Genomic DNA, 19063 nt, shown 5'->3' on the forward strand with positions numbered 1-19063 from the left:
TGAGTGTGTAGAGAATTTCTGGCTTCCAAACCGGGTGTGTCGTGATAGTGGATTCTCCTCAGGAGTGGGGAGCGGAGACGTAGGTCGGAACCGAACTCCGTAATCATATTATTGTGTTTGATTTGTTATTTGTGTCCTCTATTTGTTTATATTGTTTCTTGTTTATTTTGCCCTTTGCATATATATCATTGCTTTAATTCAATCGAGTATCTATCTTACTAGGATATATTTATTAATAACTTTTAATCGGTATTAATATCTAATAAGATTAGCATAAACCCTATTCACCCCCCTCTATGGTGTTTTTCAGTGTGCGAATTTGGAGCAACGGCTCTTTGGCTTCCAACTCCTATATATACAGAGGTTCTCCTCCTCGGAAGATACGGAACACAACAAGGCTTCCTCTCTTCTCCTCTTTTTCTCTCTTAAAAATTTTGATTACTATTAATTTCTTTTTGGGCAACCATCTTCGTCTGAGCAGAAGCTCTGCTACTCTCGCCCGAGTACGGAGGCCAGCCAAACCGGGTGTTTTTACCGCTAAGGGAGAGAAGATCGACTGCGCTAGGGCGATAGGCGGATCCTCAATCTTCTAGGACACTGAAATCACGACTGTTCACATTCAGGCCTGATTTTCTAACTTTTATTTCGGATTATATACTAATATTCTCTCTTTTGATAGCAAAACTAATCTCAAATTTTAACATAAATTAACTTTTTAATATAGCGTCTGAAGGAAAAAGATTGTTTAGGTCTGTTTAGATGGAATTTTAAGATGATTATAAACTCATAGAGGAATATATCTTGAACGGATCTTTTTCAACAAAAATCAACTTTTCAATCAAAATTATGCGAAGCAATTTTTTAGCTTTTCTCTGTGGGTTTTTGTTTAGGCGAGATATTGTTTAGGCTGGATGGTAAGCAGCTAAAAAGTTACTACGTGATTGCCCTAGCGGCGGGCACTTTAATAGTATAATATAGAAGATAGGGCTGGGAGTAGTATATTAGGTGGAGCAAACTGGGGTCACTTGAGCCCATTTTTCTCTGCTTGGATCCGCGTATGGGGATGTGATCATGTGATGGAGGCTTTATGTGTAGCTGAATATATAAATAGATAATAAGATTAGTATCCATATTTCACTTAATAATATTATTGGAATATAAACATATAACATTTAATTTTTTATTATACATTGGAGTTTTCTTTGATGTAGTGACAGTCTCTTGACATATGATATTAGAGCAGCTGCCACGTTAGAATCTTGACAACCATAAATTTTTACACAAATTAAAAAAAGATACTGTTATATTGCTCTAGATTTTTTCTCTAAAAAGATTCTTAATAGATAAAAACATGTTAGAATATAAAAATAATAATCCTCAATCCTCGCCGCATTTTTAATAGGGATCGTTTGAGGTATATAAAAATATCATTCCCAAGCATAGTGGTTACAGGGTAGAGAGCATCCTACATCGGCAGGATGACTAGATACATAGAAATAGAAACGCGGATGTTAATAACAGTATCAGCTGACTAGTTCAACTCTGCGCTGCCGGGACCGCTCACCTTCCTCGTTCCTAGTCCACCTGTCCTCCTCTCGTCTGACGTCATCATCCACCTGTATATTCCTAGAAGGGCTATTTGGATATCAGCTCCGCAGTCTTCAATAATGAAACATTAGCTCCTCCAATCCTTGAAAGTCTAAGGGGTGTGCCATTTGCGCCCTCAATAATCAAGATCCTCCTAGATAATGTAATTTGAACAAGAAAGGTTTTGGGCAATTGCGACTGGAGGATATTTTGGGACAGATTGAGAGGGTTTTTGGAAGCTTTTTTTTGTTTGTTTGTGTAGGTTAAGCTTTTTATGGATTTGGATTCTCTTTTCTATCAAAAAATATAGTGGAGAGATCACTACATTTGTTTGTGTAGATTAAGCCCTTCACTCAGGGCCAAGGAGGCCCACGATGGCCCATCGGACTTCAAGTCCTACCTGCAAGACTCGGACTTCGCCAACTACGCCGCGTCCGACACCAGCTTCTCCTCCTTCAAGAACTAATCCGACGGTGGCAACCTCCCCGTCGACACCTTCCGCCGCTACAGCCGTGACTCCGTCGGCGACGAGGACTCCTTCGCCTTCTACTCCGTCGGCAAGAATGTCGTCACCACCATCTTCACCTCCTACTCCACACTTTCTATTTCTATACTCAGTGAGAATTTCCTCTTGATATTTTTTTGGTTAATTTTGTGGGCTTGATGAATATTTTTTGAAGTTATTGTGTAATTTTTAATGGTTGTAGCTTTTCAATTTGGTGCAATTTTTGATGGGTTGTGAAAGATTATTGGACATTAGTTGTGAAAGATTATTGGATATTAACAATCTTGCATTTTTGATGAACTGCAAAAAAATATACGGAATAGGTGGCAACCTCCCCGTCGACACCTTCCGCCGCTACAGCCGTGACTCCGTCGGCGACGAGGACTCCTTCGCCTTCTACTCCGTCGGCAAGAATGTCGTCACCACCATCTTCACCTCCTACTCCACACTTTCTATTTCTATACTCAGTGAGAATTTCCTCTTGATATTTTTTTGGTTAATTTTGTGGGCTTGATGAATATTTTTTGAAGTTATTGTGTAATTTTTAATGGTTGTAGCTTTTCAATTTGGTGCAATTTTTGATGGGTTGTGAAAGATTATTGGACATTAGTTGTGAAAGATTATTGGATATTAACAATCTTGCATTTTTGATGAACTGCAAAAAAATATACGGAATAATCTGGAAAAATCAATATCAATTTGGGATAGGAGAAAATTAGGTTAAAGGTGTAATTTTGATGATCATGGCTTTTGAATTGGTGCAAGTTTGATGGATTGATGGGAAAGTATTTTTCTAGGGTTTGAATTTTGGTAAAATGCATTAAAATGTGATTTTCTTAATTACTTGGGTCTGATTATTTTGCTGGTTATGTTATTTGCAGGTAGACTTTTACATTAGTCATAATCTATTTTTTGGTATGTTTGTGCGATTTTCGTTTAAAAATGCATGCAAACAAATGATGCACTTATGGCTAATGTATGGAATTTATCGTTATATAGATTGCAACATTAATATCGGCTCATGGGTGCTGGACTTATTCAAGACAATATGTCATTGAGAACGAGGTCATTATTTTAGTTTGAGTTTTGCTACAGGGACCCGACCAATAGGGGGGGACAAGTGAGCTGTCCCCTTCCTATTAGATAATGAGTTGACCATCATTAATGATGGTCAACTCATTATCCAATAGGAGGGGGACACCTCACTTGTCCCCCCCTATTAGTCCCATATTTTGAGTCCTTGAGGAATTTTTCTTTTAGTTTACTCTCTTCGCTTATTTACATTTTTTGCAAATTAAGTGTTGGTCATGTGCAAATTTATTGCTAAGTGATTCAAGTGTAACGTTTTATATATTTATTTATTTGTTTTAGCAGATTAATTTTTTTTTATGCAGGTTGATGATACCTGCTTAGTTTAATCTATATAACAAATCTATGTTTACAATTCACCTTTTATCCACAGGTACTTGTTTATTCCAAATGTATTATCTGTACTATGTTGCACCCTTGGTATGGTTTCCTTGCTGAGAATGCTGGTTTTGTAGACATATGCAGAGAGCATGGTATCAACTTCATTGGACCTAATGTAAGGATTGGTTCATTGAAAGTTATTTTTTTTTTAATGAAATACTTAAATAAGTTGTAAGCCTGCTCGCCTTTTTATTTAAAAAAAAAAGTATTTAGCCTATAAAGCCTTATAATGAGATATCAGATTGAAAACTTTACTTTAGTAGTTTAAAATTTTCCTGTTATGTGCTAGCCTATTCTCAAACCTGATATATAACAGAATTTCATATTTAGAAGTTCAATTTTTTGTAGTTGTTACAAGTTTAGGAGGCTGTATATTGTAGGACATAGTCATTGCTTCGACTCCCTCACGGGTGATGGTAGTCATACATGAATTTCATATGCATTTTTTTTCTTGTCCTTGAATTTGGATTTTATTTGGAAAAGTACATCCAGAATCCGAGGCATATTGAGTTCCAGGTACGGTTATCAGATAGTGAGATAGCTACATATTTAAAATTGTAGTATACTTCTAAGTTTTGTTTATCTTGGTCTACTCACTTTTAACATGAACTAGTATGGTGCACGTGCGTTGCACGTGTATTTATTTTTATGACAGAATTAACATTATATTCTTGTTTATATATTAAGAAAGAAATACCCAAATAATCATTGAACAAATTTTAACCATGTTTTGTCCTTCAAGTATATTGTTCTCTTTGTATTCTGGTTGTTATTACTATACCAAGGATATTTTAATTAAATTATTGAAATATCACAAGATAAAATCTATATGGTTGAGATAACGTGTTTTAATATTGGCTTTAATACTTTATTAGGATAAAATAATGTTAAATTTTTAATATCAATGGCTAAAAAAATATTAAAATAACCTGAGAAAATTCGTTTTAATATTGAAGTAGATGTCAGACTCATCAACAAATACCATATTTCGCGTGCAACTACACCATATAGATTATTAATCTGGCAATCGATCTCTTTACTGAGCATGAAATCTTTTCCAACTTTTATTTGTTGTTATGCTCAAAACTAATATTTATGAAAGAAAGTTATTTCCTATGGTTGAAGCCTCTATTAGAAATATAATTAAATTTCTAGACGTGGACTTAATTTTTCAATGTCTACAATACAATTCAGCTTCTAGACGTGATGTTTTATTTATTAAATAATATATTAACTTTTTAGTAACATCTAATTAATTCAAGAAAATATTCTATCAAGATTTTTTGTTAGTTAAGAAAAGTTGTAAAGGTAAATGATATAACTATTTTTTTTTGGGATAGATTTGCAAGAACAATAATGTAGGATGTTATTTTAAAGTTACCTATAATTTGAGGGGTATATATCGAAAAACTCATTATAAAACTTTGAAATAAAAGAGATAAAACTTGCACACCAGTCTATCATTTCTCTACATTGTGGAATTTCAAGATTCACGAGCACAATAGTTGATGGCTATGTAGATAATTGAAACTCACCTAAAAATAAAACAAACGTGAAATTAAAAGATTTTCACATCATTTTAAAACCATACTTGTCGTTATTTCTTTTTACCTAAATAATGTCTACCAATTACGCCTAGCAATGCAACAACGGGTTTCGCATCTTTCAAATCCTCCAAAGATGATCCTTCAATCTCCGCTAAACTGCCCCATAGTGTCACCGAAAGTTTATCAAACCTAAAATAAATAAATAAAATTATTTGATTTTTTTACCAAAGTCCGTACATAATAATAAGCAATAATATTAAATTTTTACTCTTTATTCATAATTATGACATCCCTTCTTTTGGAAGTGGGGTTGCTAAATATTGGCTTCACAGTTATTACGAATCCAACAACAGCCTGCCCAATAAAGAGATTTTACGTGAAGTATTAATATGTAATATTATTTACATCATTAAATGGTTTTTCAAAAAATCTTACCAAACAACATTTTTGCCAATATCCAAAAGCCAGAAGCATCTTTAAATGAAAGGAATGATTGGCTTGATTTCTCCAACTTATTAAAGTTTTGTGTGTATCAACATATGTGATGAAGGGGACATTTTCCTGCAAATATAGTTGAAAAAAGATATCCTACTACCTTACAAACAAAAAACATACTTTTTACTAACCTCTTTGAATCACATAGTTTCCATTTCTCCTGTTTTAATTTTTTTGCTAGGATTTGGTAAGATTTTGTAAGATGGAAGTGGTCGTTATAAGATTAGATTTATATAGCATGCTGCACTTATAACCGAAATACTGTACTAATAATGAATTGTAATTTTTTTGGGTTATGAGTATGCATTTAGTTGGGTTTATAAATGGTATTATCATAAACGTTTTGATTGTTATAATCATGAAAACACGTCTATTCAAATACTGTGATTACCACAAAATAAAAACTGTTTATACTTAAAACTGCTTTAAGTATAGATGAATTGCACGTTTATGACTTGCTTTGTATTAATTGGTAATTATTAGAGGTGGAGTAATTACATTATCTAGTAACGGTTAATGTGAAAGAAATTAAACGGTCATCCAGATTAATGTATGCCTGATTCCATCATCATGCTTGACATGGACCTGGCCCAATATAGGAGCTTATCTGCATGTTTTTGTTCACGTACACACACTTTGTTAATAATAATATAATATCTCTAGTCAGAAAATTAGCAAAAGCAAAGTAAGTTTTGTTCAGTTCCTATAATAGTACATTGTTAATTCTATAAGTTAGAACAACAGTTTAAGTACGTAGAAAAATACCTATTTTGTTAAAAAATATGACCTAGAAATAAAATTCTAAGAAATTGTAGCAAATTTGTGTATATAAACATTATCTGTTCGTAAAAGTCCTCATTAATATTGAGTATGTATGAATGTGTCAATGTATGTAGACATTTAATAAGTGGTATGATAATTAGCATGCAAATTAAAATTATTTGGGAGTTATGAGTATGCATTTAATTGGGAGTTATTATGTATGTATGGTTGTGGTTTATGTATGGATGCATGTATTTTATGTATGTATGTATATGTTTGAAAGGGTATTTTTGGAGTTATGAGTATGCATTTAATTGGGGGTTATTATGTATGTATGGGTATGGTTTATGTATGGATGCATATATTTTATGTATGTATGTATATGCTTAAAAGGGCATTTTCGGAAGAAATGTTTTAACATGGCAACCCACTTTTATAATAGTATTAGATATGCTAGTTGAGAGTCTAATTTGCAGAATTTATGATCTTCTAAATTTATATTATTTAGTCAAAAGATATTCATTTACTGTGCTGTTTGACGAGAAACTTTAATTTTTGTAATCTACATGACTTTATATGTCTATTGATATAGGAGAAGGACATGTGTTTGGAGAATGTGTACTACTCTGAGATGAAGGATCAGTTTCTTTGATTCTGATTGGAAATAATATTGTTTTGTCTCTACTTCTCTTCACATCTGTAAATTTACCTTTCTCATGGCTTTCACGAACTCTTTCATTGTATAAATCATTGACGTGTGAAAATTAGTTATTGTCTATGTAAATAATTTATGTTTCGAACTCTTTCATTGTATAAATCATTGACGTGTGAAAATTAGTTATTGTCTATGTAAATAATTTATGTTTCGCTCTAGTATTTTGGTGAATGTATTATTTGAATATAATTGTATTTGATATTGAAATATAATTAAATTGTGTTGGATATGAATATGATTTGGTGTTGGATATTATACAACGTGCAACGTAGATTTTGCACCAAAAAAACACTGTAGCGAAAGCAACCTAGACGAAATTCCGTCTAGGTTGCTACTGTTGCTTCCGTCTAGGTTGCCAACCTAGACGGAATTCCGTCTAGTTTGCAACCTAGACGGTTTTTCATATTCCGTCTAGGTCGTTTTACGTCTAGTTTGATTAATTCTAGACGGAATTCAATCTAGTTTGACTCAAACTAGACAAAATCAACCTAGACGGATCAACCTAGACAGAACGCTGTCTAGATTGATCAACCTAGACGGGAGATTAAGCAACCTACATGAAAAATTCCGTCTAGGTTGCTCGTTTTTCTACTAGTGCAACAAGGAGCTCTTGATAAATTTGTTGTTAGTAATAAAGATAATGTTACATCAACTTTAATAGAAGAAGAAAGAATAGATAAATCTTTACTTGAGAATGAATTAGAAGAATATGTTGAGAATTTAAGACAAAATAATGATATTTACGACAATAATATTCAAGAAGAAAAAGCTAGTACTCCTAATTTTAATGAAGAATATAAAGAAAATTCATATGAGGGCCAAGAAAAAAACTTAGAGATGAATGAGATATCAAATTTAATTCTTATTAATATTTATGATCCTGGACAATGGAATGTATTGATAAAATTTTTATAGATCTAATAGTTGAAAAAGGTCCAATTAAATATGAAGAAGTAGATTTTCCTAAAGGTGAAAAGAATAGACACTTTTCTACATCGTATTACATACAAAAAATGTCAAATGGAGAAAAACATGAAAGAAAGTGGTTAGTTTACTCAAAAGATTTAGATAGAGTTTTTTTTTGTTGCAAATTATTTAGTTTAAAATCTAGTATAAGTCAGTCAGTTAACGAAAGTACTAGAGATTGGAAAAATCTTGAATATAAAATTAAAAATTATGAAACAAGTCATGAACATATCACTGTGTAAATTGGTGGATTTAGAAGTAAGATTATAAAAGAATAAGACAATAGATAAAAACATTCAAGAACAAATTAATAAAGAAAAAGAACACTGGAAAAAAGTTTTGCTAAAACTTATTGCTATAGTAAAACATCTATCAAAAAATAATCTTGCATTTCATGGAACAAAAGAAAAGATATATGAAAAAAATAATGGAAACTTTTTAAGCTTAGTTGAAACAATAGTGGAATTTGATCCCATAATGCAATAACATGTTAAATATATTCAAGAAGGTGAAATTCAAAATCATTATCTTAGTCATAAAATGCAAAATGAACTAATAGAGTTGCTAGCTTCTGAAATTAAAAAAATGATCATTAAAAAAAATAAAAGAAGCAAAATATTCCAGTTATCCTTGATTTTACTCCAGATGCAAGTCATTAAGAACAAATTACTCTTATTTTAAGATGTGTTGATACTTCAACAAGTCCAATAAATATTGAAGAATACTTTTAGAGTTTTTAAAAGTAGATAATACTTCGGGAAAAAGCCTTTTTGATGAACTTTTAAATATTTTGAAAGAATATGAACTTGATGTTAAAGAAATAAGAGGGCAATGTTATGATAATGGATCTAATATGAAAGAAAAACACAATGGAGTACAAAAGAGGCTATTAGATATAAATCCTAGAGCATTCTACACACCATGTGGTTGTCATAATTTAAATTTAGTCTTATATGATATAGCTAATTCATGTCCTAGAGCTATTTCTTTTTTTAGAGTGTTGCAACGTATATACTCATTGTTTGCTTCCTCTACTAAACGATGGAAAATTTTAGAGGATAATGGATGCAAGTTATCTATTAAATCTTTATCTCAAACTAGATGGGAAAGTCGGATTGAAAGTGTTAAAGCAATAAAATTTCAAGCTCTAAATATAAGAGATGCTTTGATTCAATTAGCAGAAATTAGTGAAGATCCAACGATAAAAAGTGAAGTTAATAGCTTAGCAACTTATGAGATTAAAAATTTTGAATTCTTATTAGCTATGAATATTTGGTATGACATATTGTTTGATGTTAATTCAGTTAGTAAAATCTTACAATCTAAAAATATGCATATTGATATTGTCATAGATCAATTAAAGGATCTTATTGTATATTTAGAAATTTATAGACAAAATGGTTTTATGTCTGTTTTGAATTAAACTAAAGAACTTGCTAATGAAATGAACATACAACCTATATTTCGTGAAAAACGTAAAATTCATAGAAATAAAGAACTTGCTAATGAAATGAACATACAACCTATATTTCGTGAAAAACGTAAAATTCATAGAAAAAAATAATTTGATGAAAATATTGGTAATGAGTGAAAAACGTAAAATTCATAGAAAAAAATAATTTGATGAAAATATTGGTAATGAAACAATATTTAACGCTGAAGAATCTTTTCGTATTGAATATTTTTTATACGTAGTTGATAAATCGCTTGACTCAATTAAAAGTAGGTTTGAACAATTTAAAACGTATGAATTTTTTTGGTTTTTTGTTTGATTTGAAAAAAAATAAAAGCTTTGGATGATATTGAATTGAAAGAATACTGTCTTAATCTCGAAAATGCACTAAAACATGATGAATATTTAAATATTAATGGACTTGATTTGTTTTCAGAATTGAGAGTGCTTAGGTAAATTTTAAAAGTAGAGATTAGTAGTCCAATTGAAGTGTTGAACTATATAAAGTGGTTAGATTCTTTTTTAAATACCTGTATTGCTTATCGTGTATTATTGACTATACCCATAACAGTTGCTTCCGCTAAAAAAAGTTTTTCAAAATTAAAATTACTAAAACCTTATTTAAGATCGACCATATTACAAGATAGATTGAATGGTTTAGCAATATTATCTATCAAAAATAATATGTTAGAAAATATTAAATATAAAACTTTAATTAGTAATTTTGTAGTTCAAAAGGTAAGAAGAATGAGATAAAATCTATTATGAGTTAAATCACTTAAGCATCATCTAATATTTCGCCTTGGGCCCCAAAATTCCTAGGTACGACCCTGGTGATTTTAAAAATAGAGAGGCTAATATGAAATCACCGAAGATTTACTAATTTAAGGGGCTTTTAGATATTAGTCCCCCACATCTTTCATATGTTTAACATAGTCCTCTAAATCTTTCACAATTTGCTTAGTCTTAGTCCCCTAAATACTTAGGTATTTTGAAGTTAGTCCCTCACATCGTCATATTTTGAAATTATTCTCCTAATCTTTAAGTGTTTTAATCATAGTACCTCCACTTACCACCTGTTATGGTGTTCACTCCCCCAAGAGATGGATATTGACAAAATGATACGATAAGAGTCCTAACAAAACAAACCATTGGTACCTCATCAGGAATAAACCTAAGACATAACCCTTTGGCCGACTCCCACAGTCGTCTATCGGCCTTAGGGGAAGGAGTGCCCTAGTTAACTCTCAAGAGTTCTAGGCATTCGACTCCTCAGTCAAATTTCAAATCCTTGTCTCTTTATCAAGGTAAGCCTAAGGCACAACATATGGTCAAATCCTCCACTGCAACTCGACCATCATGGCTAATTACAAGACCTTGATACCTTATCAGGGATAAACCCAAGGCACAACCACAGAGGCCTCGGTCCCACCAATTCATCCAACTGACACTCTAGTGTCGACACCAGAGGTGATACTAGTATGCATGAGAGATTCTGACCTCCCAGACGAGTCGACATCTTTATATCGACTCAAGAGACGGTTACAAGCTAAGATGAGATGATATTCCAACCAGTCGGATAGGCCGACACTCCTGAGTCAATGCGAAAGGTGGTGTCAGTCGACCCTATCATCGAGAACGATCCTACCTAGGGTACTCGACCACTCACTAGGCATTTCTCATAAACGACTTAAGGGACATTCCATGCTATCGACTAAGTTGAGGACTCAACCCCGGTCTCAAGCTTCTCGCCTAGAGCATATGTCGACATCTCAGTCCACCTCGGACAAGCCTTATCCAGATTTTGGTATGATAAGTCTCCATGACTTGTCAGCTCAGTCACCTTTCGGATATTGCAGAGACGTCATCTCCCATACTAAAGTGACTTCCCCTCTAGTCGCCAGCCAACATCTATAAAGCGAGGGACGATTCAGTATGCCCACATGCCTTCTGCCACACTATCAATTACTTTCCAAAAAATACAGAGACATCCTCTCCAGAGCTGAAGTGACTTCCCCTTCAGTCGCCAGTCGATATCTGTCAAGCAAGGGGCAATCCTGTTATCAGCTCCCCTCACCATTTCATATAGAGGTAATTCTAACTCACGGGAAGAGAGAGAGAGAACTCTTGAGACATAGAAAGAAAAAACTCCTCTAAACTCCTTCCATGAAAAAAGAACTCACACAGTTCTTCATCAAACATAGAGGAGTTCACGTAGATCCTCTAGGCATGCACATTGCTACCTTAAGAACCAGATCGGTTTATGACCTTCCCCTTCCCTACTCACGTTTCGCTAACTTGACCGTCGGAGGAACCACGGGGGAACCGGTCCCCGCCCTCTCATGGTTTCTCCTTATTTGTGTAGCTTGGAGATCAAGCCCTCGTTCAAGAACCATGCATAAAGTCGAAGAAGGGAGCGGGCCCTCCATCATTCTTCATCACCCCACAACCATCCTATTCTGGATTAATCGGCTGTTTGATATCGTTCATCAACAATTTGGCACCCACCATGGGGCCCTTCTTCTTTTTTGAGAAGACATGCTAAGTTCTGATCAAGAGTCTGATCCCACTCACCCTGAAGAACAACATCGGAGTTGCATCATCCAAGCTAAATATAGTCAGAAGTTGTTTAATTCAAGCTAAGGAGGGTTAGCTTTGGTTATGAGGAACCAACATAGGTGCAATCCTCGAAAGTCTCAGCAACTTATCCAGGGGGTATTTGCCAAGCACACCATCAGTTAGATAGTACAAAGATCTTCAATCCCCTAGAAAACCCTCCAGCAGAAGACTCATCATAAGGGTGGTTGTTTTTCTTGAAAAGCAACTCTGACTTCTAATCGCCATCACAGAATGAATCTGGTCAGAACATAGGATTTGATGAGGTCAAATATCACTGAAGCTTCAACCGCCAATAGCTCATATGAGTGTAGGAGCAGTGATTAAGTCTGTGATAGGCGCTTGGGACCATGAGGACTCTTTGAAGGAAACTCCCCTACACCAGGGGTAAGATTGCGGAAAAAACTTAGGGCACTGTCAGCTGATTGTTCTCAGGAAGAATGATCTTGGCCCTTCAACCGACTCCTTCACCACTAAAGTTACCTAAGCTCTGATGGTCGAAGCATGTGACCCGCATGATCCCCATAAGGGAGAGTTCTCTATTCACAGCATGGTCTACTCCCCAGTACACCCGAAGTTCCTTTAAGAAAACCTCCACGATTTATCATTTTCATGGAGTACAATACCGGCTGGTGGATTCTCTCTCCAATGGAGTTTCCACCACAAAAATTACTATGTAGCTTCTGGTCGTGCACCAACCCTCACAAACCCAACCTGGAAAATGCCATTCTACATGATTCATGGCATCTGGGCACTTCCTTTTGCCAAAAATTGACATGCCAACCATCCGCCTTCAAGGCCTTACTGAAGATTCAGACTCAGAAGGAATCTTGGCTGATGAGATGACAAATAGAGTTTTGACTCATCATCGTTTATCAATAAGTCGTCTGCTATGGAAGCAAGCAAAATCCAACTAAAAGAGGTTCTATATTGGCAGCCTCATCTACTACAAAATTACCTTTGAAGTAGAGCCAAAGCAAGATCACAAGTGGGTCAACCCCCTTTGAGCATCAAATACTTGCAAAGGATATTTTTCATGATAATGTAAAATACAGAACTGATAAAATGGTATTCAATATAATTTAACTTTGATCTTGTAGGGATCAAGGTTTCACTATGGCCAAAGACCTAGGCGTCATGTAAGACCTAGGCACTGCCGACAAGCCCTTGATACCTCATCAGGAATAAACCCAAGGCACAATCCTTTGGCCGACTTTCACAGTTTTCTCTCAGCCATGTTTGTGGAAAAATTTGTAATAAGAAAATAATAAAAGAATTGTATCTGATTTTATTCTCTCTAACTGCTTAGAAAAAGAATGTTTACAACTCTCTCAACTCTCGATTACAATTTGAATTCCTGATTCCAAAAGATAAGAGAATTGATCTGAATTCTCTCCTTTGTTTAAATCTAGGTTCTTCACGGTAGCGGTGAGATGCTCTCCTCAAATGCTCGCGTCGAGTTTGCTTCTCGTTGATCATCCGAATGTCTCAACTCACTAGAACAAATGACTTGTGTGGTCCAACTGATCAAGAACTCTTGACGAGTTTAGAACAAATGACTTGTGTGGTCCAACTGATCAAGAACTCTTGACGAGTTTTGTAACTCAGAACGAGTAGCAACTCTGGTGAAAAGTGTGGTCCAACTGATCAAGAACTCTTGACGAGTTTTGTAACTCAGAACGAGTAGCAACTCTGGTGAAAAGAGTTGTTAGAACCGAAAATAATTCGGTTGAAAAGCCAAGTATCGAATATCTAGAAATCTTCAATTTGTTGAAGATTGTTGCCTTCAGATTCTCTCCCCTCCCGGATCTAACCTCCAAAAATCCGATCTCCAAAAGATGATGCCCCAAAAAGTCCTCTCCTTAACTCTGTTGAGTTTGTTTAGATTTATAGGGGAATTAGAGGTGTAACTGCCTCCATAATCCGCGCCTATAAGAGGGTTTAGTCGTCCTATTAATCGGGTGTAACAACCCACTTAAACCACTCCCCAGATCGTGGGTGAACAGTGGTTTTCTCGAAACCGTATGGATTGCGTTTGAATGAGTCAACGTCTTGACTTGCGTTCTGGATATGATCCTGCGTCTAAATGCAGTGTTTGGAGTCGCGTTCGTAGCGATATGACGTTACGGATGCAGCGGCTGAAGAGCTGCGTTTGCAGCGGCTGAAGAGCTGCGTTTGCAGCGGCTGAAGAGCTGCGTTTGCAGTGGCTGAAGAGCTGTTTGCCCTCTCTGTCTTTATATATGGATGACACCAATGACCAGTCAAGAAGGCCTTATTCAGGTCATTTGTGATAATTGAGGCATCCTAATAACGCTCTATCAACTGTAGGTTCGAGATCTTCTCGCTTTTCTAAAATCATTACACTGCTTATCAGCACCTCTAATAGTTGCTAATATAATATTAGTCATGGTATTGTCGCAGCCATCAAGATCAATCATCTCATATATGAGGCTGCGTTTGCGTTTGCAGCGGATGAAGCTGTGTTCGCAATCGAATTGGTATTGCGTCTTGATGATGGTACGCAGGGAGGACTTCCACGTCTTGGTTTGAAGAGACCATTGATTTGTAGTCTCTTTCTGTTAGAGCGTTGCAAAGATTGTCGTTTTGTAATCTTTGCTTTAGCTCTTTGATATATGAGAGTCGTCAGATTGCAACTCCCGATGTTGATTGTGAAGGTCGTTGATTGGAGCTTTCATCAGTTGTTGTGAAGGTCGTCAGAGTATAACCTTCATCGGTCCACGTGAAAGTCTTCAAATTGTAGCCTTCTGGAAGTCGTCAGACTATAACTTCCATCATCAGTGTTTGATGGGAAATCAACTATCTATTATTATTTTTAGACAGCCTACAAGCCATAGAGGAAGGAGAGCCCTAGTCAACAATCAAGAGTTCTGGGCATTCGACTCCTCAGTCGAATTTTAAGCCCTTGGCACATCTTCAGGGTAAATCCAAGGCACAATGATTCTTCAGTCGGATAGCAAGCCCTTAGCTCTTCATCAAGGTAAGCCCAAGGCCCAACATATGGTCGATTCCTCTAGCTCTCATCGATCATCATGGACAAGCCCTTGATACCTCATCAGGAATAAACCCAAGGCACAACCCTTTGGCCGACTTCTATAGTTTTCTCTCGGCCATAGGGGAAGGAAAGCCCTAGTCACTCTCAAGAGTTCTAGGCATTCAACTCCTCAGTCGAATTTTAAGCCCTTGGCACCTCTTCAGGGTAAATCCAAGGCACAACGACTCTTCAGTTGGATAGCAAGCCATTGGCTCTTCATTAAGGTAAGCCTAAGGCACAACATATGGTCGATTCCTCCAGCTCTCATCGATCATTATTGATAAGCCCTTGGTACCTCATCATGAATAAATCCAAAGCACAACGACTCTTCAGTCGGATAGCAAGCTCTTGGCTCTTCATCAAGGTAAGTCCAAGGCGCAACATATGACCGATTCCTCTGGCTCTCATTGATCATCATGGACAAGCCCTTGGTACCTCATCAGGAATAAACCCAAGGCATAACCCTTTGGACGACTCCCATAATTTTCTCTCGGCCATAGGGGAAGGAAAGCCCTAGTCAACTCTCAAGAGTTCTGGGTATTTGACTCCTCAGTCGAATTTCAAGCCCTTGACACCTCTTCAGGGTAAATCCGAGGCACAACGACTCCTCAGTCGGATAACAAGCTCTTGGCTTTTTATCAAGGTAAGCTCAAGGCACAACCCTATGGTCGATTCCCATAGTCACTATTCGACCATATAGGGATTATGAAGACCTCGGCACCTCCGTAAGACTTAGGCCCTCAACCTTGGGGTTGCTATTCTGCCAACAAGGTATTCATAAGCCTAAGGTATGAGTATTAAGTATAGGGAAAATACTTAATCGACCTAAAAACTTAAGCAGTCATCTGTTAAATTCTGGTCAATTGAACGCTCAACCAAAATAGAGCATCAAGTGAACTAGTTATCATAAGTCCCCAGCACGGGTCGACACATTACAATTAACTCACTTCAGCCAACATCTCAGATGAGAACGAAGCTACAAAGCTAAAAAAAATAACCAATGAAGGCAAGCTCAAGAATGGAGACAAAAGTTAATTTTTATTCAAAAAGAGTAAACTTCCTTACAAACTTCTCTACAAAAAAAAGATAGACATGCAGGTCATTAAAGCTCTCGACCAGACTTGGGAGTCGGACTTGGCGGACTCCTGGTGGCAGCAATTGTAGAAGATTCCCCAGGGGGCCCAACAACAGGCTCGACCTCATCGTCATTCGCTAATAAATCCAACCTGCCTCTAATTTTCTCGACATCCTTCAACAAGTCAAGACAACAGGAGACGCGGAAGGGATAAAAGTGATCTGGAATAGGATGAGAGTCACGAGGCACCAAGGAGGCGAAGTAATCAACCTCAGCTTTACATGATAAGGCTACTTCGGGCTTCCCTATAGAGCTATGATGCCAGTCGTCGACCACCTTTTTTTTTATGCTGCTCCGAATCCAGATGAGCGAGTTGGTCCTCTAATTTCTCAACAAGGGTTATGGATGCCTGAAGCTTTGATTGCAGCTCTTCAAAGTCCCTCCTCATTTTCTCGAGAGACAGGAGACTTGATCAAGCGTCGGTGAGCTATTCAGCATAAAAAGGAAGAGTTCGAGAGATCTGCATCCGTTCATTTATTTCCTTGAGATCGTACCTAGCTGCGATTCTCGAGAAGAGTGATTATCTCGCTTTGCCGAGATAGTTACTTTAGTTTCTTATCTCCTTTGCGAGACAATGAAATCTATATTGGATCTGATCAATCGATGGTCCACGGATAAACCCCAGCACAAGCCAAGATCCTACGCAAACAGTGGGTGATAAACGTCTGTTATGTGTGTTTTAAGAAAGTTGTAATTTTTATTTTTATTTGTTGAGATTATTGTAACAACTAAAGTTATAATGAGTCTGTTAATGAAAGAACCAACTTCCACCAAAACATGATTCACTCAAAACACGAAGCGCCACCCTCATTTAATTCCTCACGTCCCAATACTCGAAACATGAAAGATCCTCCCTTATATCCATGACACTTCGTCTCCCAAAAACATGGTTCAAATCTTTGATAATGTCAGCCATGAATAGTGGAGATAACAATGGTGGCCAATAATGACAAGCCACGTCTCTAAGATAAAGACTTCTTAGTTTCTCGTCTTCAGCATGATTGTATTGATCAGAGCATATCTTATTTCCCTCAGAGTCGACTAAAAGCCGGCTCCAAGTGAATGGGGCCAACTATTATGGTGTTCACTCACCCAAGAGACGGATATTAGCAAAATGATACGATAAGAGTCTTAGCAAAACAAGCCCTTGGTACCTCATTAGGAATAAACCCAAGGCCCAACCCTTTGGCCGACTCCCACAGTCGTCTCTCGGCCTTAGGGGAAGGAGAGCCCTAATCAACTCTCAAGATTTCTAGGCATTCGACTCCTCAGTCGAATTTCAAATCCTTAGCTCTTTATCAAGGTAAGCCCAATACATAACATATGGTCAAATCCTCCAGTGCAATTCGACCATCATAGCTAATTACAAGACCTTGGTACCTTATCAGAGATAAACCTAAGGCACAATTATAGAGGCCTCGGCCCCACCGACTCATCCAACCGACACTCTGGTGTCGACACCAGAGGCAATACTAGTCGGCATGAGAGATCCTGACCTTCATGAAGAGTCGACATCTTTATATCGACTCGAGAGACAGTTATTAGCTAAGACAAGACGATATTCCAACCAGTCGAACATGCTGACACTCCTGAGTCGATGCGAAAGACGGTGTCGGTCGACCATATCATCGAGGACGACCCTACTTAGGGCACTCGACTACTCACTGGGAATTTCTCAGAAACGACTTAAGGGGCATTCCCTACTGTCGACTAAATTGAAGACTCGACCCCGGTCTCAAGCCTCTCCTCTAGAGCATATATCGACATCTCAGTCCACCTCGAACAAGCCTTATCCAGATTTTGGCCTGATAAGTCTCCATGACTTATTAGCTAAATCACTTCCCGGATATTACAGAGACATCATCTCCCATACCGAAGTGACTTCCCCTCCAGTCGCCAGTTGTCATCTGTAAAGCGATGGACGATTCAGTATGCCCACGTGCCTTCTACCATGCTATTAATCACTTCCCGGAAAATGCGGAGACATCCTCTCCAGAGCTGAAGTGACTTCATCTCCAGTCGCCAGTCAACATCTGTCAAGCAAGGGGCAATCTTGTTATCAGCTCCACTCGCCACTTCATATAGAGGTAACCCTAACTCATAGGAAGAGAGAGAGAGAGAACTCTCGAGACAAAGAAAGAAAAAACTCCTCTAAACTCCTTCCATGAAAAAAGAACTCACGCACTTCTTCATCAAACACAGAGTAGCTCACGTAGATCCTCTAGGCATGCACATTGCTACCTTAAGAACCATATCGGTTCATGACCTTCCCCTTCCCCTCTCAAGTTTCACTAACTTGACCGTCGAAGGAACCACGGGGGAACCGATCCCCGCCCTCTCACGGTTTCTTCTTGTTTGTGCAGCGTGAAGCCCTCGTTCAAGAACCAGACATAAAGTCAAAGAAGGGAGCGGGCGCTCCATCATCCTTCATCACCCTACAATCGTCCTCTTCTAGATTACTCGACTGTTTGATATCGTTCATCAACACCACTAGGCTAAGATTCTTGGAGGACTATTCTCAAAATATTTAATAGATTTGGGAGACTAATTTCAAAATATGAAGATATGGGGGAAGCAATTTGAAAACACTTAAAGAGTAAGAGAACTAATTTCAAAATACTAAGATTGTGGGGGTGACTAATTTCAAAATGCGAAAGATATGGAGAAACTAAAATATCGGGATACCCTTTGATTAAAAACAAACTATGTAAAAAAGACCATAACGAAAGACGACGAGACATTCACGAGGCCCACTAGGCC

The 19063-nt window shown here is 36.9% G+C and overlaps 1 protein-coding gene across 3 annotated transcripts; it reads left to right on the forward strand.

Annotated features, from left to right (window-relative positions):
- On the forward strand, positions 1702-7158 carry LOC109832258 (multiple epidermal growth factor-like domains protein 9). 3 transcript variants are annotated; one of them, XM_020399683.1, is made up of 6 exons: positions 1708-1845; positions 1927-2060; positions 2416-2559; positions 3092-3157; positions 3555-3677; positions 6959-7158. In XM_020399683.1, exons 2-6 carry the CDS (start codon positions 1962-1964, stop codon positions 7016-7018), a joined length of 492 nt encoding a protein of 163 aa, XP_020255272.1. In that variant the 5' UTR covers positions 1708-1845; positions 1927-1961; the 3' UTR covers positions 7019-7158. The 3 variants fall into 3 exon arrangements, with proteins under 3 accessions (XP_020255273.1, XP_020255274.1, XP_020255272.1); XM_020399684.1 differs by lacking the exon at positions 3092-3157 and having other exon boundaries at positions 1702-2060; XM_020399685.1 differs by lacking the exons at positions 2416-2559; positions 3092-3157 and having other exon boundaries at positions 1702-2204.

This window comes from Asparagus officinalis, chromosome 3, assembly GCF_001876935.1.
Source record: "Asparagus officinalis chromosome 3, Aspof.V1, whole genome shotgun sequence".
NCBI lineage: Eukaryota > Viridiplantae > Streptophyta > Magnoliopsida > Asparagales > Asparagaceae > Asparagus > Asparagus officinalis.

What these genes read in the sequence shown, in the direction of transcription:
- LOC109832258 (XM_020399683.1), top strand. Translation starts at nt 1,962, where the DNA reads ATGGCCCATCGGACTTCAAGTCCTACCTGCAAGACTCGGACTTCGCCA. An exon ending in CTTCAAGAACTAATCCGACG is followed by an intron (nt 2,061 to 2,415) that starts GTGGCAACCTCC and finishes TATACGGAATAG; the next exon opens with GTGGCAACCTCCCCGTCGAC. An exon ending in TCAACTTCATTGGACCTAAT is followed by an intron (nt 3,678 to 6,958) that starts GTAAGGATTGGT and finishes CTATTGATATAG; the next exon opens with GAGAAGGACATGTGTTTGGA.